General features: G+C 45.2%; 1 protein-coding gene across 1 annotated transcript in view; it reads right to left on the reverse strand.

Annotated features, from left to right (window-relative positions):
- Window positions 1-18,194: 18,194 nt before the first annotated feature.
- dgat2 (diacylglycerol O-acyltransferase 2) overlaps window positions 18,195-27,730 on the reverse strand; it is a 72,228-nt gene continuing 62,692 nt past the window's right edge. Inside the window, exons 7-8 of the mRNA XM_072576796.1 lie at window positions 26,159-26,361; window positions 18,195-20,455 (exon numbers count right to left, since the gene is read on the reverse strand). Of these exons, the coding sequence (XP_072432897.1) occupies window positions 20,301-20,455; window positions 26,159-26,361 (358 nt within the window). The 3' untranslated portion in view covers window positions 18,195-20,300. The remainder of the gene's footprint in view (window positions 20,456-26,158; window positions 26,362-27,730) is intronic.

Raw genomic sequence — 27,730 nt, forward strand, 5'->3', positions numbered from 1 at the left:
CTATCCTCCATATACCTATCCAATGCCCGCTTAAATACCCATAAAGAGGGAGAGTCCACCACTGCTACTGGTAGGGCATTCCATGAACTTACGACTCGCTGAGCGAAGAACCTACCCCTAACATCAGTCCGATATCTACCCCCCCTTAATTTAAAGCTATGCCCCCTTGTAATAGCTGACTCCATACGTGGAAAAAGGTTCTCACTGTCAACCCTATCTAACCCCCTAATCATCTTGTACACCTCTATCAAGTCACCCCTAAACCTTCTTTTCTCCAATGAAAACAACCCCAAGTGCCTCAGCCTTTCCTCATAGGATCTTCCTACCATACCAGGCAACATCCTGGTAAACTTCCTCTGCACCCGTTCCAGTGCCTCCACATCCTTCCTATAGTATGGCGACCAAAACTGCACACAATATTCCAGATGTGGCCGCACCAGAGTCTTATACAACTGCAGCATGACCTCAGGACTCCGGAACCAATAAAAGCCAGTACGCCATATGCCTTCTTCACTGCACTATTTACCTGGGTGGCAACTTTCAGAGATCTATGTACATGGACACCAAGATCCCTCTGCTCTTCCACACTACCAAGTATCCGACCATTAGCCCAGTACCCCATTTTTTTGTTACTCTTACCAAAGTGAATCACCTCACACTTAGCTACATTGAACTCCATTTGCCACCTTTCTGCCCAGCTCTGCAGCTTCTCTATATCCCGCTGTAACCTGCCACATCCTTCCTCATTGTCTACAACTCCTCCGACTTTCGTATCATCTGCAAACTTGCTCACCCAACCTTCTAACCCTTCCTCCAGGTCATTTATAAAAATGACAAACAGCAATGGTCCCAAAACAGATCCTTGCGGAACACCGCTAGTAACGGCACTCCAAGATGAACCTTTGCCATCAACTACTACCCTCTGTCTTCTTCCAGCCAGCCAATTCCTAATCCAAACCTCCAACTCACCCTCAATGCCATATCTCTGTATTTTCTGCAGTAGCCTACCATGGGGGACCTTATCAAACGCCTTACTAAAATCCATATATACCACATCTACCACTTTCCCCTCATCTACCTCCGTAGTCACCTTGTCAAAGAATTCAATAAGGTTTGTGAGGCACGACCTGTCCTTCACAAAACCATGCTGACTATCCTTGATCACATTATTCTTATCCAGATGTGCATAAATCCTATCCCTTACAATTCTCTCTAAGACTTTGCCCACAACAGAAGTAAGACTCACTTGCCTATAGTTACTAGGATTATCCCTACTCCCCTTCTTGAACAAGGGAACCACGTTTGCTAGCCTCCAGTCCTCCGGCACTACTCCTGTAGACAAAGAGGACACAAAAATCAAGGCCAATGGCTCTGCAATCTCCTCCCTTGCTTCCCAGAGAATCCTAGGATAAATGCCATCAGGCCCAGGGGACTTATCTATTTTCACCCTTGCCAGAATTTCCAACACCTCTTTTCTACATATCTCAAAGCCATCCATTCTACTTATTCGTGCCTCAGTATTCATATCGACAACAATGTCCTGTTCCTGAGTGAATACTGACGAAAAGTATTCATTCAGTGCCTCCCCAATCTCTTCAGCCTCCACACGCAACTTCCCATTACTATCCTTGATTGGACCTATTCCTACCCTAGTCATTCTTTTATTCCTAACATACCTATAGAAAGCCTTAGGGTTTTCCCTAATCCTACCAACTAAGGACCTTTCATGTCCCCTCCTTGCTGCTCTTAGCTCTCTCTTCAGGTCCTTCCGGGCTACCTTATAACTCTCAATCGCCCCTATTGAACCTTCACGCCTCATCTTTACAAAGGCCGCCCTCTTCCATTTAACAAGGGATTCCAATTTCTTATCTACATATTGTGTCAGGAAACTCTCCTGCACACATTGGACAAACACTGACCCATCTAACGAACTTGAGCTATAGCTTTCCCAATCAACATCAGGAAAGTTAAAGCCCCCATAACAACCACCCTATTACTGTCACTCTTCTCCTGAATCATCTTCGCAATCCTTTCTTCAACGAACGAGGAAGTAACAGGAAGGCATGGTGGTGGAATTAAATGGAGAAGGAATGGGAGCAGGCTAATATGGGCCAAATGACCTATTTCTGCACTGAGAGTACTTTGTAAAGGGAATTGTCCAGGCTTCTCCCAGCCCCTGGAAAATTAGGAGACATGAATTTCATTGACATTGCGTTTTATTAGCTGAGAGAATTCTATTGTAATGCAAATAGGGAGGTGAAATATTCCTGAATTTGCATATTTTATTTTAATTTAATTTATTTTTTTTCATGGGTTGTGGGTGTTGGTTATCCATTCCTAATCCCTTGAACTGAATGGATATTCGCCAATGGCTTACTCAGGCCATTGCAGAGAGCGGTTCAGAGGCAACAACATCACTGTGGGTCTGGAGTCACAGGTGGGCCAGATGAGTTAAGGACGGCATTTATTGCCCGTCCCTAATTGCCCCTTGAGAAGGTGGTGGTAAGCTGCCTTCTTGAACTGCTGCAGTCCATGTGCTGTAGGTAGACTCAGGGAGAGATGCCCTTAGGGAGAGAATCCCAGGAATTTTACCCAACGACACTGAAGGAACGCTGATATATTTTGCAGTTGGGATGGTGAGTGGCTTGGAGGGGAAGTTTCAGATGGTGGTGTTCCCACGTATCTGCTGCCCAGGTCCTTCTAGGTGGAAGGGGTCGTGGGTTTGGAAGGTGCTGTTTAATGATTTTTGGTGAATTTCTGCAGTGCATCTTGTACTACACACTGCTGCGACTGAGCGTCAGTGATGAGGGAATAGTTGTTTGTGGATATAACATCAAGAGTGTAGTTCTGGAAAAGCACAGCAGATCAGGCAGCGTCCAAGGAGCTGGAAAACTGATTTCATCAGGAATCTGTGGATGTGTGTTTGTTGATATGGTGCCAATCAAGCGGGCTGCTTTGTCCTGGATGGTGTCAAGCTTCTTGAGTGCTGTTGGAGCTGCACTCATCCAGGCAAGTGGGGAGTATTCCATCACACTCCTGACTTGGGCCTTTCAGAAGGCATGAGATAATAGAAGCAGCGCAGGAACAATGGGGTGAATGGCCTCTTTCGGTGCCATAACAATTCTGTGATTCTCTGAGATTCATTGTCCTAAAGTTGAAGTTCATTTGCACTATTTTTTGATTTACAGATTTCCTTATTTTAACTAATAAAACCACTGAGGAAAAAAAAAACAGTTGTTTGGTTGTTTTTGACTTGGGATGAGGTGAAAGATTGATTAAATGTGCTTGCAGTGTGGCCCTCAGGGATTTCCCTTGTTGGAGAGTTCATTCTCTGCCTTCATTCTGTAAGGGTTACTTGTTGCTGCTGATTCACAGGGTCTACAATTCAAGTTCCCACTCCAAGGACGTGGGGCTGTGATCCAGGCTAACACACCTAGTACAGCATCAAGAGAGTACCATACTGTCAGAAGGTGCTGTCCTTTGGAGCAGGTGCTAAATGAGACCTCACACAGTGACATGCAAGTTATCATTTTAATTCACTCATGGGATGTGATGTCACTGGCTGGGGCCAGCATTTATTGCCAGTCCCCAGTTGCCCTTTGAGAAGGTGGGAGTGAGCTGCCTTCTTGAACCGCTGCAGTCCGTGTGCTGAGGGTTGGCCCACAATGCCCTTAGGGAGGGATTTCCAGGATTTTGACCCAGCGACACTGAAGGAATGGTGATATATTTCCAAGTCAGGATGATGAATGGCATGGAGGGGAGCTTGCAGGGGATGGTGTTCCCATGTATCTGCTGCCCTTGTCTTTCTAGATGGAAGCGGCCGTGGGTTTGGAAGGTACTCTTGGAGGAACCTTGGTGAATTTTGGGAAGATAATGCACAAAGTCAAAATACCACATGTGCCAGGAAAACAAAATGTGGGAATACATTCAGGCAGCAGAGAGAAGCAGAGTTTCTGATGCGTGATCAATTACATCATGAAAACATAGCATCCCTATGATTCCCCATAGAATGAAAGTAGGCCATTCAGCCCCTCAAGTCTGAAGAGCATCCCACCCCCAGCCCTCCTACCCTTTCTCTGTAATCCTGCATTTCCAATGGCCAATCCAACCCTAACCTGCACCCCTTTGGACTGTGGGAGGAAACTGGAGCACTCAGAGGAAACCCACACAGACACGGGGAGAATGTGCAAACTCCACACAGACAGTCGCCCGGGGCTGGAATCCAATCCAGGTCCCTGGCGCTGTGAGGCCGCAGTGCTAACCACTGAGCCACAGAGCTGCTGGATTTGGTCCCTCCACAAAGGGAATATTTTTGGTGGAATTGGCAGCCTGTCTGACATTCAAAAATTCAGCAGTTGAGCTTTTAAACAAGGCAATTGTTCCGAACATTACACTGCCTACTCTGGCTGACTTAAGCAGTCCAATGATTCACAACACCACTTTGACAAACAGTTTTGTGAAAAGGCAACAAGACCACAGTAAAACATAGGAGCAGAAATAGGCCATTCAGCCCATTGAGTCTACTCCCCATTCAAAGATTTGATAATTCTCAACTCCTTTTTCCTGCCTTTTACCCATAACCCTTGATCCCTTCCTGATTGAAAATCTCTCTATCTCAGTCTCGAATAAACTCAATGTCCCAGCCCCTATAGCCCTCTGCAGTGAAGAATTCCACAGATTTACTCTGCTTGGAGAGAGGAAATTCCTTCTCATCTCTCTCTTCAATAGGTGACCCCTTATTCTGAGATGATGCCCTCAGGGTCTAGACTCTCCTGCAAGGGGAAACTACCTTTCCCCATCTATCTTGAAGCCCTCTGAGAATCGTGTGTTTTTCAATATCCTTCTCATTTTCCTAAAGTCCAATGAGTCTGGGCCCTATCTACTCAAGCTCTCTCCATAAGACAGTCCCTCCATACCTGTTACCGACTGAGTGAACCTTCCCTCGTCTCCCTCCAGTGCCAATCCATCATCCCTTAGATAAGGGGCCCAAAACTGTTCACAGTATTCCAGCTGTAGTCTGACCAGTGCCTTGCTTAGTTTTATACTCCACTTCCTTTGAAATAAAGGACAATGTTCCATAATCCTTTTCCTATTTCCCACTGAAGTTCCATGCACATTGTAGCAGACTCCCCCTCCCAGCCCCACCACAAATCCCTCCCAACACCTGAGATGATACCCTCTAATTTAGGTCTGCTCTTTGGTCTGTATACCATTGTAAAACAGTGGAGAGGAGATAGCTAATGCTGTTTGATGGCCATTTTACAAGGTTGCTCTGATTTAACAAGCATTGGAATTGTATCACTGTATGTTATATTAGCCAATGATATCAAGGCAGGCTCCCAGTGTCCAGGTTTCTGGAAGGTTCCAACAACTCCCCCTCCCCCACACAGCTGCACACACGTATATACGCACACACACGCAGACTCTCTCATACACACAGTTGGTGGGCACCTGCCTGTCTTCAAAATATTAATTTTCTTTCTTTCTTCATTCAGGGGAGGTGTGTGTCCCAGGCAGGGCAAGTATTTGTTGCCGATCTCGAATTGCCCTTGATCTGAATGTCTCGCTCTACCATTTCAGCAGGCAGAGAAAAATCATAGAGCTATACAGCACGGAAACAGATCCAACAAAACAACTCTTCCATGCTGACCAGATATCCTAAATTGATCTAGTCCCATTTGCCAGCATTTGGCCTATATCCCTCCAAATTCTTCTTATTCATATACCCATCCAGATGCCTTTAAATGTTGTAATTGTACCAGCCTCCACCACTTCCTCTGGCAGCTCATTCCATACATGTACCACCCTCTGAGTTAAAAAGCTGCCTCTAAGATTCCTTTTAAATCTTTCCTCTCTCACCTTAAACCTATGCCCTCTAGTCTTGGACTCCCCTATCTTGGGGAAAAAAGACATTGGCTATTCATCAGATCCATGCTCCTCAAGCACATTGCTGTGGGTCTGGATTCACATGTAGGCAGATTTCCTTCCCTAAAGGACATTTGAGACCCAGGTCGGTACTTACAACAAAGACAGTAGTTGCCAATTAACAATTGCTACTAATATAACTATCAGAGTTTAAACTTCAGGTTGAATTAATTCTTCAACAGCCCATGTTACCATAGGTAATTAAAATTACATTTCCAGATCACCAGTTCAAATGGAGTTTCTGTGATAATGATCATGGTCACCATTGCTGAGTGCAACTTTCAATTCCAGGATTTACTAACTGAATTTAAATTCTACCAGCTGACAGGCTGGGATTTGAACCCACAGTCCAAATTAGAGTGGTGCTGGAAAAGCTCAGCAGGCCAGGCAGCATCCGAGGACCAGGAAAATCGACATTTCAGGCAAAAGCCCTTCATCCGTGCCAGGTTTATCAGCCTGTGCCTATGTATTATTATCACTACCACTGCTCCCTACTTTATCTGAGGGTCTCAGTTTGAACAAACTCTCTGCTTCTCTTTCCAATACCTTCTCTGAGTGCCACCTCTCTGAGTGTGCCAGCAGCTTGGCCAAGTGTGGAGCCTGTCCTCACTTGGATGGTGGTCTTCAGCGAGGAGACGGTGGTAGTAATATCGCTGGACACTTACTCCAGAATGCCAACATAATGTTCTGGGGACATGGCTTCCAATCTCACAGAGCAGATGATGAAATCTTAATTCATTGAGGGAAAACACCTGGAATGAATAGCTAGCCAAATTGGCAACTATCGATAAAAGTGAAGTCACCTTCATCTCAACCAGACCATAGGACTGCTCTCTCAGTAGAGAGAGAAAGAAAAAGAGAGAGAGAGAGGGAGAGATGGTGGTTTATCCTGAGGCTCGCCATGCCTCAGGTCAGAGGGGAGAGCTTGAGGAGAGTCCTCCATGGTGACCTCAGCCAGTACAGGAACTGAACCCACGCTGTTGATAACACTCACCCAGCAGTCCAGCCAACTGAACTGACCAACATTCTACTATGTGACCATTGTTGATTGTAATAAATATCCATTTACTTCACTAAGGAAGCAAATCTGCCGTCCTTAACGAGTCTGCCCCATGTGTGACACCAGGGCGATTGATGTTTAACTGCCCTTGGGATAACTAGGGGTATGGATGTGAAGGTAAACTGAATTGAACCCTGCCACCCTGCCTTTTGGCACTTTGTTGAAACAACAAAAGAAAATTGAAAAACTGCCCTCAGCTCTCACACCTTCCTAAAGCCCTCATGTTCTCTACTTCATACAACCATAGAATCTCTGCAGAGTGGAAGCAGGCCATTCAGCCCATACCAACCCTATCCCCATAACCCTGCAAGCCACCTCCAGATCTTAGACGTTTTAATCAAGTTACATTTACGCTTCTTAACTCCAACTGATCCAAGTCTAGTCTGTCCACCCTTTCCTCATAAGGCAACCCACACCTTCCATAGCTAATCCATCTAACCTGCACATGATTGGACGGACCATGGAAGGAACCTCACACAGACAGAGGGAGAATGTACAACTTCCACACAGTCCCCTGAGGCTGGAATTGAACTCAGGTCCCTGGCACTGTGAGGCAGTGGTGCTAACCACTGAGCTACCGTGCCACCCTCATCTTCACACAGGAATCTTCACTGAATAATTAAGGAATCATGTTAAATGTTTATTGGACAAAGGTGCAGAAGGTATGGATTGCCACATTTGCTGGTGACACAAAGGTAGATGGGAAAGTAAGTTGTGAAGAGGACAGATGGAGGTTATAGAAAGATTTAGATAGCTGGATTAAGTAGACAAAGATGTGGCAAAGAGAGCATCATGTGGGAAAATGCAAAAATGGCATATTCACTGGCAGAATAAAAAAGATTATCCAAATGGTGAGAGTTTGCAGAGCCCAGAGATGCAGAGGATTCTGAGGTATTTATCGCAAAAGGTTAGTGTGCAGATACAGCAACTAATTAGGAAACTTATAGAATATAATCAGATATAGCAAGGGGAATTGATACAAAGATAGGGAAGTAGTGCTTCATCATACAGAGCACTGGTGGGACCACATCTGGAGCACTGTGTATAATACTGGTCACCTTTTTAAAGGAAGATTTTCAATGCAGTGTAGTTCAGAGAAGATTTACCACACTAATAACTGGAAGTCATGATTTGGAGATGCCAGTGTTGGACTGGGGTGTACAAAGTTAAAAATCACACAACACTAGGTTGTGTCACAACCATCTGATGAAGGAGCAGTGCTTCGAAAGCTAGTGTGTCCAATTAAACCTGTTGGACTATAACCTAGTGTTGTGTGATTTTTAATTTAATACCTGGAATGTGTGGGTTGCCTTATGAGGAAAGGGTGGACAGACTAGACTTGGATCAGTTGGAGTTAAGAAGCGTAAATGTAACTTGATTAAAACGTCTAAGATCTGGAGGTGGCTTGACAGGGTGTATGTGGAGAGGATGTAGAACTGGGGTCACTGTTTAATCAGAGGTCACCCATTTAAGACCGAGATTGTGGAAATTGACCTCTTTCAGGGGGTGATGAGACTGTGCATCTCTCTTCCTTAAAGGGTGGGAGAAGCAAAGTCCTTGAATTGTTAAGGCAGAGGTGGATAGATTCTCGATAAACGAGGTGTTGAAAGGTTATTGGGGACAGGCTGTAAGAGGTGCAAAACCTGCGCCCACCCCTCCCTCCTCACCTCTGTCCAAGGCTCCCCAAGCATCATTCCAAATCCAGCAGAAATTTACTTGTACATCCTCCAACCTCATCTATAGCATCTGCTGCTCTCAGTGTGGTCTCCTCTACATACAGTCAGACAATCATAGATATGTACAGCACAGAAACAGACCCTTCAGTTCAACTCGTCCATGCTGACCAGGTATCCCAATCTAATCTAGTCCCATTTGCCAGCACTTGGCTCATATCCCTCTAAACCCTTTCTATTCGTATACCTTTTAAATGTTGTAATTGTACCAGCCTCCGTCACTCCTTCTGGCAGCTTAATCCATACACGTACTAGCCTCTCAGAGAGACCAAGCGCAAACTCGCAGAACGGTTCAGGGAATATCTCTGGTCCATAAGCACCAACCAAACCCACCTTCCTGTGGCCGTCCACATCAACTCCCCCTCCCACTCCCCTGAGGACACATCCATTCTGGGCATCCTCCATCGCCTACACAAGGCCACTCGCAAACTGAAGGAGATACACCTCATCTTCTGCTGTGGGAGCCTACAACCACACGGCATCTTCATTGAACTCCCAATTTCCCCTCCCCCTACACCATCCCAGATCCAACCCTCTGACTCGGCACCGCCCTCTTGACCTGACCTACCTGTTCATCTTCATTCCCACCTATCTGCTCCATCCTTCTCATCGACCTATCATAATCACCTCCTACCTTCGCCCACCATTCGTCTACCTTTCATCCAGCCCCACCTCTTTCCCTCCATTTAGCTCACAATCCCTTTCCCCTTCCCAGTCCTGCTGAAGCCTTGACTCCCTTGCTACTTGGACACTGCCTGAACTGCTGTGCCTTTTCTAGCGCCACACTTTATCATTTTGAGGTTATAGCCATGATCTTATTGAATGTTGGAGCAGGCTCCATGGGTTGAATAGTTCTGGATGTAGGCGAAAGTGAGGACTGCAGATGCTGGAGATTAGAGTCAAGATTAAAGTGATGCTGGAAAAGCACAGCAGGTCAAGCAGTATCCGTGGAACAGGAACGTCGACGATTCGGGCAGGAGCCCTTCATCAGGAATGAGGCTGGAAACCTCAGGGACAGCGAGATAAATGAGAGGGGATGGGGCTAGGGAGAAGGTAGTTGAGAGTGTAATAGGTGGATGGTGGAAAGGGTAAAGGTGATAGGTCGGAGAGGAGGGTGGAACAGAAAGGTGGGAAGGAAGATTAACAGGTGGTAAAAACAATAACTGCAGATGCTGGAAACCAGATTCTGGATTAGTGGTGCTGGAAGAGCACAGCAGTTCAGGCAGCATCCAAGGAGCAGCAAAATCGACGTTTCGGGCAAAAGCCCTTCATCAGGAATAAAGGCAGTGAGCCTGAAGCGTGGAGAGATAAGCTAGAGGAGGGTGGGGGTGGGGAGAGAGTAGCATAGAGTACAATGGGTGAGTGGGGGAGGAGATGAAGGTGATAGGTCAGGGAGGAGAGGGTGGAGTGGATAGGTGGAAAAGGAGCTAGGCACGTCGGACAAGTCCGGACAAGTCAAAGGGACAGTGCTGAACTGGAAGTTTGAAACTAGGATGAGGTGGGGGAAGGGGAAATGAGGAAGCTGTTGAAGTCCACATTGATGCCCTGGGGTTGAAGTGTTCCGAGGCGGAAGATGAGGCGTTCTTCCTCCAGGCGTCTGGTGGTGAGGGAGCAGCGGTGAAGGAGGCCCAGAAGGGGGAGGGGGAGTTGAAATGTTGGGCCACGGGGCGGTTTGGTTGATTGGTGCGGGTGTCTCAGAGATCTTCCAGCTCAGCACTGTCCCCTTGACTTGTCCGACCTGCCTATCTTCTTTTCCACCTATCCACTCCACCCTCTCCTCCCTGACCTATCACCTTCATCCTCTCCCCCACTCACCCATTGTACTCTATGCTACTCTCTCCCCACCCCCACCCTCCTCTAGCTTATCTCTCCACGCTTCAGGCTCACTGCCTTTATTCCTGATGAAGGGCTTTTGCCCGAAACGTCGATTTTGCTGCTCCTTGGATGCTGCCTGAGATTGACAGGTGGGACAGGTCATGAGGACAGTGCTGAGCTAGAAGTTTGGAACTAGGGTAAGGTGGGGGGGAGGGGAAATGAGGAAATGGTGAAGTCCACATTGGTGCCCTGGGTTTGAAGGGTCCCGATGCGGAAGATGGGGCCTAGTTCTGGACATAGGTTTGTTCACTGAGCTGGAAGGTTCGTTTTCAGGAAAATGACATCACCAACCCAAGGAAACCTAAACATATAAATAGAAAGGGGGCCATACCAGCAGTGCTTCATCTGGAGGCTCACTGATGATGTTACCTAGTCTGGTGACGAAACGTCTGAAAACAAACCTTCCAGCTCAGTGAGCAAATCTATATCCAGAAACTCAACCTGAGCTACAAATTTTCTCAAAACTCGGGTTGAATAGTTTCCTCCCGCTGCCGATTTCTATGTTTGTGTTTCGTATATTTCATTTGGAACTTCTGTGCTACTTTTCCTCACTCAGTTATTAAATCTAATTGACTGTGGCATCCTCTAGTGGTAAAATCTACTCATTACAATTTTAAGCAACAGTCAGAACTGGACGAATGGGCTGTGAGGCGAGACAGGGTATGAGACTAAATCACCGAACTGTAACAGCACAGAACATCATGCCTACATCGGCTCTTCAAACGAGCGTCATTACCAAGTGCCAATCTCCTGATTTCTTCCCATACCCTTCATAGTGTCATAGAGATATACAGCACAGAAACAGACCCTTCAGTCCAACTTGTCGAAGCAGACCAGATTAAGTCTAGTCCCATTTGCCCAGCATTTGGTCCATATCCCTCCAAACCCTTCCTATTCATATAACCATCCAGATGACTTTTAAATGTTGCAATTGCACCAGCCTCCACCACTTCCTCTGGCAGAGAGAAAGGACTGCAGATGCTAGAGATCAGAGTCGAGAGTTTTTTCCAGCAGGTCAGGCAGCATCCGAGGAGCAGGAGAATTGACATTCTGAGCATAAGCTCTTCATAAGGAATGAGGTTTGTGGGCCGGGGATCTGAGAGATAAATGGGAGGTGGGTGAGGCTGGGGGGAAGGGAGCTGAGAGTGTGGCAGGTAGATGGAGGTGGGGGAGAAGGTGATAGGTCAGAGAGGAGGGTGGAGCACATAAGTGGGAAGGAAGATGGACAGTAGGACAGTTCAAGAGTGAGGTGCTGAATTGGAAGGTTGGATCTGGGATAAGGTGGGGGGAGGAGAAAGGATGAAACTGGTGAAATCGACATTGATCCCGTGTGGTGGGAGGGTCCCAAGGAAGAAGATGAGGCATTCTTCCTCCAGACATCGGGTAGTAAGGGCTTGGCAAAAGAGGAGGCCCAGGACCTGCATGTCCTTGGGGGAGTGGGAGAGGGAATTGAAGTATTCAGCCACGGGGCGGTGGGGTTGGTGGGTGCGGGTGTCCAGAGATGTGTTCTGCAAGTAGGCGTCCTGTCTCCTCAATGTAGCTGAGACCACGTTGAGAGCAACGGACACAGTAGATGATGAGTGTGGGTGTACAGGCGAATCTCTAATGGATGTGGAAGGATCCTTTGTGGTCTTGGACGGAGGTGAGGGGAGAGAAGTGGGCACAGGTTTTGCAATTCCTGCGGTGGCAGGGGAAGGTGCTGGGAGGGGACGGTGTGTTGGTGTGGGGCGTGGATCTGACAAGAGAGTCGCAGAGGGAATGGTCCTGATGGAAAGCAGATGGAGTGGGGAGGGAGATATAAATCCCTGGTGGTGAGGCCCACTTGTAGGTGACGGAAGTGGCGGAGGATGATGCAATGTATACGGAGGTTGGTGGAGTGGAAGGTGAGGACTAGGGGGTCCTTGTTGCATTTGGAGGGATAAGGTTCAAGGGCAGAAGTGCGGGAAGTGGATTAGATGTGTTGGAGGGCATCATCTACTATGTGGGAGGGGAAATTGCTGTCTTTAAAGAAGGAGGCCATCTGGTATGTATTGTGTAGGAACTGATCCTCCTGGGAGCAGGTGTTGTGGAGGTGGAAGAATTGGGAAAAAAGGATAGTGCTTTTACAGGAGGTAGGGTGGGAGGAGGTGGAATCCAGGCAGCTGTGGGAGTCGGTGGGTTTGTATTAGATGTCTATGTTGAATATCCTCTGGTAGCTCATTCCGTACACATACTACCCTCTGCATGAAAAAGTTGCCCCTTGGGTCCCTTTTATATATTTCCCCTCTCACTCTCAACCTATGCCCTCTAGTTCTGGACTCCCCCACCCCAGGGAAAAGACCTTGCTTATTCACCAAATTGATGTCCCTCATCATTTTATAAACCTCTATAAAGTCACTCTATAAACCTCTATAACCTCAGTCTCTGACTTTCCAGGGAAAATAACCCCAGCCTGTTCAGTCTCTGCTGAAAGCTCAAAGCCTCCAACCCTGGCAACATCACTGTAAATCTTCGCTGAATCCTTTCAAGTTTAAGAACCTGCTTCCTATAGCAGGGAGTCCAGAATTGCATGCAATACTCCAAAAGGGGTCTAGACAATGTCATGTACAGCCGCAACATGACCTCCCAACTCACGTACTCAATACTCTGACCAATAAAGGAAAGCATACCAAACACCTTCTTCACTATCCTATCTCCCTGCGACTCCACTTTCAAGGAGCTATGAACCTGCGCTCTAAAGTTTCTTTGTTCAGAAACAGTCCCCTTCTACACCATTTCCATCCAATAATTAGCTAATGCCCCTCTTGAATGCCTTAATTGAATCCACCTCCCCCACATTTCCAGACAGTGCACTCCCAAACCCTAACTACTTGCTGGGTGAAAAGGATTTTCTCACTTCGCCCTTGCTCCATTTGTACATCAATTTAAAATGATGCTCTCTCGTTATTTTTCTTTTATGAGTGGGAATGGCTTCTTCCTATCTATTTAGACCATAAGAAATAGGAACAGGAGTAGGCCATTCAGCCCCTCGAACCTGCTCCCCCATTCAATAGGTTCATGGCTGATACCATATTCCTCACATCCTCTTTCCTGCCCTTTCCCCATAATCCTCGATTCCCTGACTGATCAAGAATCTGTCTCAGTCTTAAATATACCCAAGGACTCTGCCCCCACAGCTTTCTGTGGCAAGGAGTTCCAAAAACCCACACATCTCTGAGAGAAGAAATTCCTCCCCATCTCAGTCTGAAATTGGTGCCCTTTTATTCTGAGACTGTGCCCTCTGGTCTTAGACTCTCTCATGAGGAGAAACTTCCTCTCAGCATTGACCCTTTCACGCCACTTAAGAATTTTATACATATCAATGAGATCACCTCTCATTGTTCTGGACTGCAGGGAGTAAAGTCCTAATCTGTTTAGCCTTTGCTCATAAGGCAATCCCTCCCATCCCAGGGATCATCCTAGTGAACCTTCTCTGATGAAATGATACCTTTCCTTAAATAAGGAAGCAAAACTGCTCGCAGTGCTCCAGATCTGCCCAGCACCTTGTACAGTTACAGTAAGACTTCCCTACTCTTATACTCCAACCCCCTTGAAGTAAGGGCCAACAATCCATTAACCTTCCTGATTCCCTGCTGCCTCTGTGTGCTATCTTTCTGGGTTTCATGCACAAGCTCCCCCAGGTCCCTTTGTGTTGCAGTTTTTCTCCATTTAAATAGTACTGTTATAGAGTCATACAGCATAGACCCTTCTGTCCAACTTGTCCACGCCAACCAGTTTCCCATTTGCTGGCATTTGGCCCATATCCCTCTGAACATTTCCTATTCATGTACCTGTGCAAATGTCTTTCAATGTTGTAACTGTACCTGGATCTACAACTTCCTCTGGCAGTTCACTCCACATACAAACCACCCTTTGTGTGAAAATGTTGCCCCTCAGGTCCCTTTTAAATCTTTCCTCTCTCACTGTAAAAACATGTCCTCGAGTTTTGGACTCCCCCACTCTGAGGAACAGACCTTTGCTCTCCACCTTATCTATGCTCCTCATGATTTTATAAACCTCTCTAAGATCACCCCTCAACCTCCTACGCTCCAGTAGAAATAGTCCCAGCCTATCCAGCCTCTGACGAAAACTGAAACCTTCCAATCCCCATAAAATCCTCAGAAATGTTTTCTCTCCAATTTAATAATATCCTTCCTATTACAGAGTGACCAGACTTATTTGTGGGATTGGGTTATCACTGACAGACAGGTAGTGGTTATTCAGCCCTAGTCATTCAGAAGAGGCCTCACCAATGTCCTGTACAACCCCAGCATGACGTCCTCACTCCTATACTCAAAGGTCTGAGCAATGAAGGCAAGTGTGCTAAATGCCTTCTTAACCAGTCTTCTACGTGATACAAATTCCAAAGAATTATCTACCCGCACCCCTAGGTTTCTCTGTTCCATTCGACTCCCCAGGGCCCGACACTGAGTTGTATAAGTCCTGCCCGTTTGTGTTTTTTACAAAATGCAATACCTCACATTGATCCTTTTATAAATTGCTTCTCCAATGCATTCCCTTCTGATCTGTTTCAAACAGCCAAAACAGCAGTGATTTGATCTTTTAATATAGTAACATCATTGAGACACACCTCATATGGGTAGGCCTGTTCAATATTCTTTCTTGGGATGTAGGTGTCACTGGCTTGGCCAGTGTTTTGCTGCACATTCCTTGTCGCCCTGGAGTTGAGCATCTTGCTTGGGCCATTTCAGAGGACTGTTCAGAGTCACAGAGTCAATTACATTGCTGTGGGTCTGGAGCAGCAGAAGACATTTTATAATAACCACTCGTGTCACGGTCACCCTCACTGAGACTAATTATTGGTTCCAGATTTATTAATTAAACAGAAGTGCCACCAGCTGCTTTGGTGGGATATGAACTCAGTTCCTTGTCCTGGGACTCTGGGTTATTAGCATAATGACATTACTACTCCATCATTGCAACCCACCCTGACTTCAGCTGCAGTTGCTGTCTGTCATATAAGAAAGAACTTATATTTATATAGCACCTATCGGCAGCCACCAGAGGATGTTCCAAATGCTTCACAATCAATGAATTATTTTTTTGAAGTCTTGCAATGTTGGAAATGTGGCAGCCAATCAGTGCACAGTGAGCTCCCACCAGATCATTTCGTTTACTGATGTTAGTTGAGGGACTATGGGGATAGGTCCTGCCCCTTTGAGAAGTAAGCTCGTGCCGACAAAGGCCTCCAAGACAAGTAGATCGTCTGCAAGGATGGTTTTAAAGAAGTAGACAGATCCAACAATATTTAAAACCAAGATGTGTGTGGAGGATTGGGCTATCACTGAGAGATAGGTAATGGTTATTCAGCCCTAGTCACTCCTTGAGAAGGTGGTGGTGAGCTGCCTTCTTGAACCGCTGTAGTCCGTGCACTGTAGGTAGACCCACAATGCTCTTAGGAGGGAATTCCAGGTTTTGACCTAGTGACGATGAAGGATCAGCGATATATTTCCAAGTCAGGATGGGGAGTGACTCAGAGGGGAACTTGCAGGGGGTGGTGTTCTCGTGTATCTGCTGCCCTTGTCCTTCTAGATGGAAGTGGTCGTGGGTTTGGAAGGTGCTGTCTAATCAGTCTTAGTGAGTTGTTGCAGCACATCTTGTAGTTGGCAAACACTGCTGGTCGAGATGGAATATGCACCTTCAACATCCACTTCAAAAGACTTGAAGTTAAAGCTTGACAGCACAAATGTTACTTGCCACGTGATGAAGGAAGGTCAGTGATGAAGCAGGTGAAAGACCAAGAACACCAGGATACTTCCCCCTTGTGGGAAAAACTAGAACTACAGGGTCACTGCTTAAGAATAGGGGCTCACCCATGTCAGACAGAAATTTTTTTTTAGATTAGATTACTTACAGTGTGGAAACAGGCCCTTCGGCCCAACAAGTCCACACCGACCCACAACCCACCCATACCCCTACACCTAACACTACAGGCAATTTGGCATGACCAATTCACCTGACCTGCACATCTTTGGACAGTGGGAGGAAACCCACGCAGACACGGGGAGAATGGCTGTGTGGAGTTTGCACAGTCACCTGAGCCAGGAATTGAACCCGGGTCTCTGGCGCTGTGAGGCAGCAGTGCTAACCACTGTGCCACCATTCCGCCAGAATTTTCCCCCATAAATGAAGGCAAGAGGGGGCGGGGGGGTAGTTTAAAGGAGCCATGAGGGTCAAGTTTTGTTTTTAAAACAGAGTGATAAGAGTGTGTATCGTTATGCCAGGAGGTGGGGGTGGGTGGGTTTGGAGGCAGATACGATAGGGGCATTTGGGGGCTTTTAGATAACACATGGATATGCAAGGAATGGAGGGATGTGGAGCAAGGGTAGGCAAAAGGGATTAGTTTAATTTGACGTCCTGCTCAGCACAACATCATGGGCCAAAGGGCCTGTTCCTGTGCTGTACTGTTCTATGTTCTACAAGTACATTTGGAACTCAAAGGTAGTGAGCTCCAAATAGTTTTAAGGCAAAGATAGAATTTTTTTTAAAAAAGGGCACGAAAGGGTGATGGAGGGGTGAAAAGGGGGTCAGGAACGTGGAGTTACAAATCAGGCAAGCCATGATCATTTTGCACAATGGAGCAGACTTGAGACACCAAATGGCCACCTTCTGTTCCAGAGTTGAATATTCATAAATAACATGGAAGCATCAACCAGCCCCGTTCTGAATGCAGTTGTGTGCAGAAACAGAATTACAGGATTGTTACAGCTCAGAAAGAGGCTAGTCAGCCCATTGTGCCTGTACTGGCTGTTTAGGGTCAATCTCTTACCTCCCCCCATATTTCTGCACGCCATTTCTATCTAAATAACCATCCAATGCCCTTGGACTGTCTCAGTTAAACCTGTCCCCACCACATTGCCAGGCCGTGCATCCCACACCCTAACTACTCGCCGGGTGCAAAAGTATTTTCTCACTTCACCCTGGCTTCTTTTGCGCACTATTTTGTTGTTCGGGTTATAGTCCAACAGGTTTATTTGGAAGCACTAGCTTTCAGAGCGCTGCTCCTTCATCAGGCGATTGTGGAGAGTAAGATTGTAAGACACAGAATTTATAGCAAAATTTCCCAGTGTGATGTAACTGAAGTTATAGCTTGAAAAAGATCCTAATTGTTTGTGAAGTCTCTCATCTTTTAGAATGACCATGTTAGTATCAGTTTTTTCATATGTAAATTGCAAAACTTTTTTTAAAAAAAAGTTACATTCTCAAGCACACTTTAACAATTGGTGTTGAAGCTGTTGAACCTGGTGTTGTGCGATTTCTAACTTTGTACACCCCAGTCCAACACCAGCATCTCCAAATCATGCCTTTTGTTCTACAGCCTTTTACAAGCAGGAACAGCTTCTCCCTATCCACTCTATCCAGCCCACTGATTTGAAAACCTCCATCAAATCTTTCCTCAGCCTTCTTCTCTCCCAGGAGAACACTCCCAATTGCTTTCATCCAACATGGACTGCTTCGTTGACTAAGGAACTTGTCAATGCTGTTTTCTTGGGTCATTAACATGAATGCTCTTCAAAAATCGAAATCAAGCACTAGTTAACATTAACTAGGTTTGCTTTTTTTTAAAAAAAACACTTTTATTTTGACTCCACAATATGGTACAAAAATCTGTTTTGTCAACTTGTGGTGTAACTGTGGAGGGAGTGGGGTGGGGAAAAGAGGTTAAGACAAGATGGGGGGAAAAGTGGTGAAAGGCAAAAGCAGAAAAATATTGAAACTGTTTGAACACCGGGCACCACAAAGCAGGGTCTTTCACCTGTTTCCAAATCACCACAGTCACTCAGAAACCAATTTTATACAGTTCATTTAAAATTAGAGTTAAAAAAGATGTTACAATATGGCTTTGCTTCAAATAGCGAGCTGTAAACACATTGTCATAAAAAGTATTTTAAAAGCTTGTTGGAATGTCTCTATTGGTGCTGTGCTGAACCCTTGTGAGAAACATTGTGCAAATTTGAATCAATTGGATCCTTCTATCAAATTGCTTCAGAGGGACAGAGAAAAGAGGGAGAGAGAGAGAAAGAAAAAGAGAGAATAAAAAAAAGAGAAAAAAAGAGCGAGAAAGAGAGTGAGCGAGAAAGAGAGCGAGCAAGAAAGTTCAGCTCTATTTTTGCTCCCCCTCCATAAGTATTTGAGACCTAAATGTTCTCTCTCCCCTTTTGTTTTCACCATGAACATAACTACTCATTCTGTGTTATTCCAAACACAGGTCAATCCAGGGGCACCCCATGTCCAGGTGCATGTGGTTAGAGAATCACAGCTCAGTCATTTTCCCATTGAGACAGTCATGGCAACTGCAGCACCTCCTGCTGGCTGCACAAACAGAAGGCAGCTGCTGACAACAGCAACTTGAAGGCAAGAAACTAAGAGCATCACAAGACAATCAGCGATTGCTGGAGAAACACAGCAGGTCAGGCAGCATCTGTGAAGCGGAAACAGAGCTGTGCTCGCCGGCCAGCATTTGTGTCTCAGGCCTGCTGCAGTGTTCCAGGTGAGGTGGACTCTGCAGGACAGAGAAACAACATCTCATCTTCCACTTGGGGAACCTGCAGCCTTCTGGATTCTATATCAAGTTTAATAACTTTAGAACATGAAGACATTTTTTAACGTCTATTACCCCAGATTCAGTCATAAAATGGGGTGCCTTCAGCTCAAATGAACCCATTTTCACCCACTTACATTCACTCACCCATAATGACCTATTTAGTTTCTCTTGTGCCCTGGCTTATGATCACTAATCCCTTTATCAACCAACTGTTATCCTCACCTTTTGTCTCGCTCTGTGCTCCCTATCCACTCATTCCTTTCATCCACTATCTTCCGCATCTTTCCCCTAGCTACCTGCAGTTCTGAAGAGTCATCAGTGGACTCAAAACGTTAACTTTCTCTTTCCACAGATGCTGCCACAACCACAGAGTTTCTCCGGCAATTTGTTTCAGACATCCAAGAGTCCCCAGATTATTCTGATCCCAAACACAGAACTGTTTTCTTTTCTTTCTACTGCAGGCTTGCAGATTAACCATCGCCATCCTGTCTGACCTTGACTTGCGCTTGAAGCCAGATTCGCAAAAGATTCCAGTCAGGACTCCACACGTTTTGGCAGAGCTGTAGAAGTTATCTTATTGCACAATTACCACGTCATAGTGCTAATTGTCATTCTAACACTGAACCTGACCAAGCAACACACTTCTCCCATACACAAAAAAAGTCTGTTTTTCCTCCCTTCCAATTACAAAAGGGCTGCTATAGAAATTCAACGAAATAGCCAAGATACAAAAAGCTATCAGATAATCGAATACATTGGCATTTTTGCATTGTTTGTGCATTTTAAACATTTCTCCACTTATTGTTCAAAAACCAAATATCGATTTGTTACTAATCCTGTTATATAAAAAGAGATTAAACAGGTGTCGATAGATTATATATAATTTTAAAAATCACCAGCAAGTTAAGATGTTAAATTTGGCAAGAATGTTCCTTGATGAAAATAATTTTCTTTTTTTTGTAGCTGTTGTTTTTAAAAAAAGATTTCCTTTCGATATTCAGTAGTCCAGGTGTGGCAGAATTTTAGTAAGTTTTGAACTTTAGTGGTGAAACTGCTGAAAGGGTTCCTCATCTTCCAGAGGGATCCCAACAAATGGGCACCAGGTGTTTGCAACAAAAGTGCCTTAAATCACCTCCAGCCGATCCATTTCGCTGCAGCCAAACTTGGTCTTGTACTTATTGAACAGTTTGATGAGGGAGCAGATGTACATGTTGTGATAGCTGTCTACCTCCTCAGGACTAGGGTTCTCAATCCGTGGAACTGTAATTGGTTCCCCGACTGCAAGAGAAAGAAAAGGATGTTTGGTCAGTCTTGCCAAAGAGAGAGCCAGCACTTGCATTAATATAGCGCCTCATGTGATTGCAGGACTGTCCACAAACCCACTCGGCAGACAAATGAAACCGTTTTGAAGACTAAATAAATTGTAAAACGGTAACTAATGTAAGACAGGAACATAAATAGGAGAAAGTGAGTCGAGAATGTGGTGTTGGAAAAACACAGCAAGTCAAGCAGCATCCAAGGAGCAGGAGAGTTGACATTTCAGGCATAAGCCCTTCATCAGGAACATAAATAGACCATTCAGCCCCTTGAGCCTGTTCTACTACTCAATGAGATCATGGCTAATCTGTGGCCTAACTCCATACACCGGCCTTTGGCCCATATCCCTTCATACCATTGCTTAATAATAAAAAAAAGGCAAGGTTTACAATTAACAACTGATCTAGCATCACCTGCCTGTTGGAAGAGAGTTCCAAATCTCTACCAAACCTTGCGTGTGTACAAGTGCTTCCTAACATCACTCTGGAATGGTCTGGACCTAATTCTCAGAATATTCCCCAGTTATAGAGTTGTACAGCACAGAAACAGACCCTTCAGACCAACTCGTCCATGCCAAATAGATATCCCTAATTAATCTAATCCTATTTGCCAGCATTTGGCCCAAATTCCTCTAAACTCTTCCTATCTATATACCCATCCAGATGCGTTTTAAATGTTGTAATTGTACCTGCCTCCACTACTTCCTCAAGCAGCTCATTCCTAGAATCTTCTCAATTTAACTGCTGAAGTCCAAGGAACAAAACATGGTCTCGTTCACTGTCATCTGATTAATGCAATAAATCAATTCGCTGTTTGTATGTAACATGATTCCACAATGACAATGTGATAATAGGCAGATCATCTATTTTAATTAATTCTTTCATTCAACAAGACCATGGTTTAAATGTGAACTAACTCCTCATTCCTACTTTTCTGCAGTGCACCTTGTTGATGGAACACACTGCTAGTACTGCATGTCAGTGATGGAGGGAGTGGATGTTTGCGGATGTGGTGCCAATCAAGCGTGCTGCTTTGTCCTGGATGGTGTCACGCTTCATGGGTGTTGTTGGGGCTGTAATCATTGGGCAAGTGGAGAGTATTCCATCACATTTCTGACTTGCGCTTTACAGTTGGTGGACAGGGAGAAAGTGAGGACTGGGAGCTACGCACTGCAGAATTCCTAGTCTCTGATCTATTCTTGTAGCCACTGTATGTATAAGATGTGCCGACCTAATTTTCTGGTCAATGTTGATAATGGAGGGGTGAGTGGTATTCAGTGATGGTAACACCACTGAATGTCAAGTCACAATGATTAAATTCTATCCTATTGGAGATGGTCATTGCCCAACATGAGTGTTACTTGCCCTCTGTCAGCCCAAACCAGCAATGGCGGAACTCCAGCAGCCACCATCTTTGTGTCAGGGATGACTCCAACCAGCAGATGGTTTACCCCCCGAATCCAAATTGACTCTACTTTTACTAGAATTCCTGAGCACTGTCCGATGCTCACTGGGATGTCAAGGGCAGTCACTCACAGAAATCAAATTCCACAAGTGGCTGCAATGGGATTTGAACCTGTGTCAGCAGAGATTAGCCTGGGTTTCTGCACCAGTGATAGTAGCATTGCACTACTGTCTTCCACTATCTCATCTTATCTCACCTCTAGAATTGAGCTCTTTTGTCCATGTATGAACCAAGGCTGTAATGAGGTCAGGAGCTGAGTGGCCCTGGTGGTGTCTCTCAGCAGTTTATAGCTGGATAGCGCTATCGATGACACCTTCCATCACTTTAATTTAACACAACTGCTGCTAGTTGCACAAAGTTACAAACCTCTACCCCTTCAGCATTCAAAGTGTTTCAGAAATTTCAACTCTGAAAGAACCACCTTTAATTTTTAAGTTTTAAACATGGCCTTAAAGTCCAACTCACAGAAACAGTTTCTCCTAATTTGTTTCCCTTTTTGCTCCCAATTATCTCTTGAAAACTTCAACCAAATCCTAGTTCAATCTTCCAAATTCTGAGGAATACAATCTAACTGTTTAACTGCTGCTGGCAGTTAATCCCTTGGCATTGCTCATTATGACCACAATATGACCTGCCCTCCAAAACCAATCTCTGTCCTGAGCCTTGGGGTGCCTCTGGTGTACTGTGCTGTAGCCAGGGCTTGGTATGGCTGAAGCATTAGTCACAGTTCAGGAGCTTCCATGCATCTGCTGGCTTCCAATTGTCACCAACACCCCTCCACCCACCCCCACCCCTCCCCCACTAGGTTGTGGAACTTGGTGTACACAATCTTTCACAATTTGCAAAAGACACGAAAGTTGGCAACTTTGTGAAATCTGGAGTGGGCAGTGCACAATTTCAAGAAAAACGTGGATAGGTTGGTGGAGTGGATGGTCAGATGGCAATTGCAGTTTAATGTAGAGAAGGGAGGTGATTCGGCAGTCTTTCCAGAAAAAGAAAAGAGATTACAAACCAAAAAGGACCATCTAAAAAGGTGATGGTGCAGGGGGTAGGGAGTCAGATACCTGGAAAATTGGGGCTCATTCTGGGGTAGGTGGGACCTCTACAAACAGGATGGTCTACACCTGAACCCGAGGGGTACCAATATCCTGGGGGTGGGGGATGGTTTGCTAGTGCCCTTCAGGAAGATTTAAACTAATTTAAACTAATTCAGCAGAGGGAATGGGAACCTGAATTATAGCTCCAGTGTATAGGAGGTTGAGAGTAGAGAGGTCAGAAATGAGGTTTCAAGGTCACAAGAGTGCACTGGCAGACAGGAAGGCTGTTTGAAGTGTGTCTATTAAATGCCAGTAGCATTCGGAATAAGGTGGGTGAACCTGCAGCATGGGTTGGTACCTGGGATTTCAATGTTGTGGCCATTTTGGATAGAGCAGGGACAGGAATGGTTGTTGCAGGTTCCAGGATTTAGATGTTGCAGTAAGAACAGAAGATGGTAAAGCAGGGGGCGGTGTGGCATCGTTAGTCAAGGACAGCATGACAGTGGCAAAAGGGACGTTTGAGGATTTGTTTACTGATGTAGTCTGGGCTGAGGTTAGAAACAGGAAAGGAGGTCACCCTGTTGGGAGCTTTCTATAGGCCTCCCAATAGTACCAGAGATGTAGAGGAAAGGATTGTAAAGATGATTCTGCATAGGAGTGAAAGTAACAGTGTAGTTGTTATGGGGGTCTTTAACTTTCCAAATATTGACTGGAAATACTATAGTTCAAGTACTTTAGATAGGTCAGCTTTTGTCCAATGTGTGCAGAAGGGTTTCTGACAGTATGTAGACAGGCCAACAAGGGGTGAGGCCACATTAGATTTGGAACTGGGTAATGTACCTGGCCAGGTGTTCGATTTGGAGGTAGGTGAGCACTTTGGTGATAATGATCAAAATTCGGTTACCTTTACTGTAGCAACGGAAAGGGATAGGTATATACCACAGGGCAAGAGCTATAACTGGGGCAAAGGCAATTATGATGCCATTAGACAAGATTTAGGGTGCATAGGATGGGTACAGTTGAAATGTGAAGCTTGTTCAAGGAACAGCTACTGAGTGTCCTTGATAAGTATGTACCTGTCAGGCAGGGAGGAAGTGGTCAAGTGAGGGAACCGTGAAGGCTTATGTTCAGATGAGACATGAAGGCTCTGTTAGGGCATGTGAGAGTTACAAGTTAGCCAGAAAGGACCTAAAGAGAGAACTAAGAGGAGCCAGGAGGGGACATGAGAAGTCGTTGGCAGATAGGATCAAGGAAAACCCTAAAGCTTTCTATAGGTGTATCAGGATTAAAAGATGACTAGAGTAAGATTAGGGCCAATCAAGGACAGTAGTGGGAAGTTGTGTGTGGAGTCCAAGGAGATAGGAGAAGTGCTAAACAAATATTTTTGTGTCGGTATTCACACTGGAAAAAGACAATGTTATCAAAGAGAATATGAAGGTACAGGCTATTAGACTAGATGGGATTGAGGTTCACAAGGAGGAGGTGTTAGCAATTCTGGCAAGTGCGAAAATAAATAAGATCCCTGGGCAAGGTGGGATTTATCCTAGGATTCTCTGGGAAGCTAGGCAGGAGATCTTTGGCTTTGATCTTTAGGTCATTATTGTCTACAGGAATAGTGCCAGAAGACTTGAGGATAGCAAATGATTTCCCCTTGTTCAAGAAGGGGAGTAGGGACAAGCCTGATAATTATAGACCAGTGAGCCTTACTTATGCTCTGGGTAAAGTGATAGGATTTATAATCATCTAGAAAGGAATAGGTTGATTAGGGAGAGTCAGCATGGTTTTGGGAAGCTTAGATCGTGCCTCACAAACCTTATTGAGCTCTTTGAAAAATCTGACCAAACAGGGGGAGGAGGGTAAAGCGGTTGATGTGGTGTACATGGATTTCAGTAAGACATTTGATAAGGTTCCTCACAGTAGGCTACTGCAGAAAATATGGAGGTATGGGATTGCGGGTGATTTAGCAGTTTGGATCAGAAATTGGCTGGCTGAAAGACGACAGCGGGTGGTGGTTGATGGGAAATGTTCATCCTGGAATTCAGTTACTAGCAGTGTACTGCAAGGATCTGTTTGAGGGCCATTGCTGTTTGTCATTTTTATCAATGACCTGGATGAAGCCGTAGAAGGATGGGTTAGAAAATTCGTGGATAATACTAAGGTCGGTGGAGTTGTGGACAGTGCCAAAAGATGTTGCAGGTTACAGAGGAACATAGATAAGCTACAGAGCTGGGCTGAGGGGGCAAATGGAGTTTAATGTGGAAAAGTGTGAAGTGATTCACTTTGGAAGGAGTAATAGGAATAAAGAGTACTGGGCTAATGGTAAGATTCTTGGTAGTGTAGATGAGCAGAAAAGGTCTCAGTGTCCATGTACATAGATTCCCAAAACCTCACCCAGGTTGATAGGGTTGTTAAGACATTTGGTGTGTTAGCTTTTATTGGTAGAGGGATTGAGTTTTGGAACCATGAGATCATGCTGAAGCTGTACAAGATTCTGGTATGGCCACACTGGGAGTATTGCGTATGGTTCTGGTCACCGCCTTGTGGGAAGGATGTGGAAGCTTTGGAAATGGTTCAGACAAGATTTACTAGGATGTTGCCTGGTATGGAGGGAAGTTCTTATGAGGAAAGGCTGAGGACTTGAGGCTGTTTACATTAGACAGAAGATGATGAGAGGTGACTTAATTGAGACATAAGATGATCCGAGGGTTAGATAGGTTAGACAGCGAGAACCTTTTTCTTCAGATGGCGATGGCTAGCATGAGGGGACATAGCTTTAAATTGAGGGGTGATAGATATAGGACAGATGTCAGAAGTTTCTTTACTCAGGACGTGGAACGGCCAGCCTGCAACAATAGTAGACTTACCTACCTTAAGGGCATTTAACTGGTCATTGGATGGACTTATGGATAAAAATGGAATAGTGTAGGATAGATGGGCTTCAGATTGGTTCCACAGGTCGGCGCAACATCGGAGGGCCGAAGGGCCTGTACTGCTGTAATATTCTATGTTGTATTGGCCTGTGGTTTATGTATTACTAGTCCAGTGACATTACGACCACCTCCTCAGTACAACGTTTGCGTGAATCTTTATTAATAGTCCAGTGATTTTCGTCCCTGTTAATTCTGCATTTATTAAAGCACTATCTGGAGGGAAAGAAACCTACCCACAGTGTTGATGGGCTTGGCGTAAGGCACGAGACCCCAGGAATTGCTCGAGAAAAACCCACGGCCTTGGAAAACCAAGGGGGCAAATCCAATCAGCTTCTGGAACCTTTTCTGTATCGCTCTCATCAAACTGCCTTCCTTGAAGATAACCTGACGGTAAACTTCATTCTCACCAAAAGTGTAAACAGGGACCAAATCGGCTCTGTCAAGGGAGGTGGGGGGTGGGTGGGAGGGAAAGAATATTTTAGAAAATTGTCATTTACAATCATAGAATCCCCACAATGTGGATATAGGCCTTGCAGCCAATCATGTCCACACTGACCCTCTAAAGAGCAACCCACCCAGATCCACAACCCCTACCCTATTCCTGTAGCCCTGTATTTCCCACGGCCCATCCACCTAACCTGGGCAGCCTTGGACTGTGGGAGAAAACTGAAGCACCTGAAGGAAACCCACGCAGATATGTGGAGAGTGTGCAAACTCCACACGAACAGTAGCGCAAGACTGGAATTGAACCTGGGTCCTAGCGCTGTGAGGCAGCGGTGCTAACCACTGTACAGCCCAATAATGCCCCTCTCAATAACCCCCCTTAAGATAATTACTTATTCGAAACCATTTCAGAGAAGAGAAAAATGATCAAAATAAGCTCGGCACACAGCCACACCTTTATACTTTCATGTAGTATGGCCAACATTTAACGATTGCCCTTAAACAGAGTGGTTTGGTCGACCATTTCAGACAACAGTTAAGAGTCATTGCTGTGGGTCTGGAGTCACATATAGGCTGAACTGAGTAAGGAGGGCAGACCTCCTTTCTAAATGGCATTAGTGAACATTTTTATATCAATCAGCAATGGTTGCTATTAGGTTAGTTTTAATTCCAGAATCTTTAAAATTATTGCATTCGATTTCACCACCTGCCATGGTGGGATTTGAACCCATGTTCCCAAAATGTTAGGAATGTCAGATTATGAGCCAGATATTACTACTTGGCTACAGCCTTCCCTCATTAGAGGGAGGTAGTCAGAGAGTCTGATCAATGAATAAGGCTGAGGAGAGCATCTTAAAGACATTTCTCTCACATTCATCTAATCTCAATAAAAGGAAGATTGTATCTATTTGCAGAAGCATTGCAGAAACTCAGCAGGGTCTGTCAGCATCTGTGGAGAGGGCCGTGTGACTCAAAAAGTTCTGGAGAAGAGTCATATCAGACTTGAAACATTGTTTTTCCCACCACAAATGCTGCCAGGCTTGTTGCGTTTCTCGTGAACTTTCTGTTTTTAATTTCAGATTTCTGGCATTTGTAATATTTTGCTTTTATTGTATCGGTTTGCTCTGATTTTGGTCTTCCCCATTAGATGGCAGTTCTATGTAAGTCAGATCCCTGATTTAACACTGAAATAACTGCACAGAGGCTGGTATCGCGTTACCAAGTCACTCATTATTTACATAATGTGGAAGAGCCGGTGTTGGACTTGGGTGGACAAAGTTAAAAATCACACAACACCAGGTTATAGTGCAACACGTTTATTTGGAAGCACTAGCTTTCAGAGTACTGCTCTTTCATCAGTT

The sequence above is a fragment of the Chiloscyllium punctatum genome, chromosome 9, assembly GCF_047496795.1.
Source record: "Chiloscyllium punctatum isolate Juve2018m chromosome 9, sChiPun1.3, whole genome shotgun sequence".
Classification (NCBI taxonomy): domain Eukaryota; kingdom Metazoa; phylum Chordata; class Chondrichthyes; order Orectolobiformes; family Hemiscylliidae; genus Chiloscyllium; species Chiloscyllium punctatum.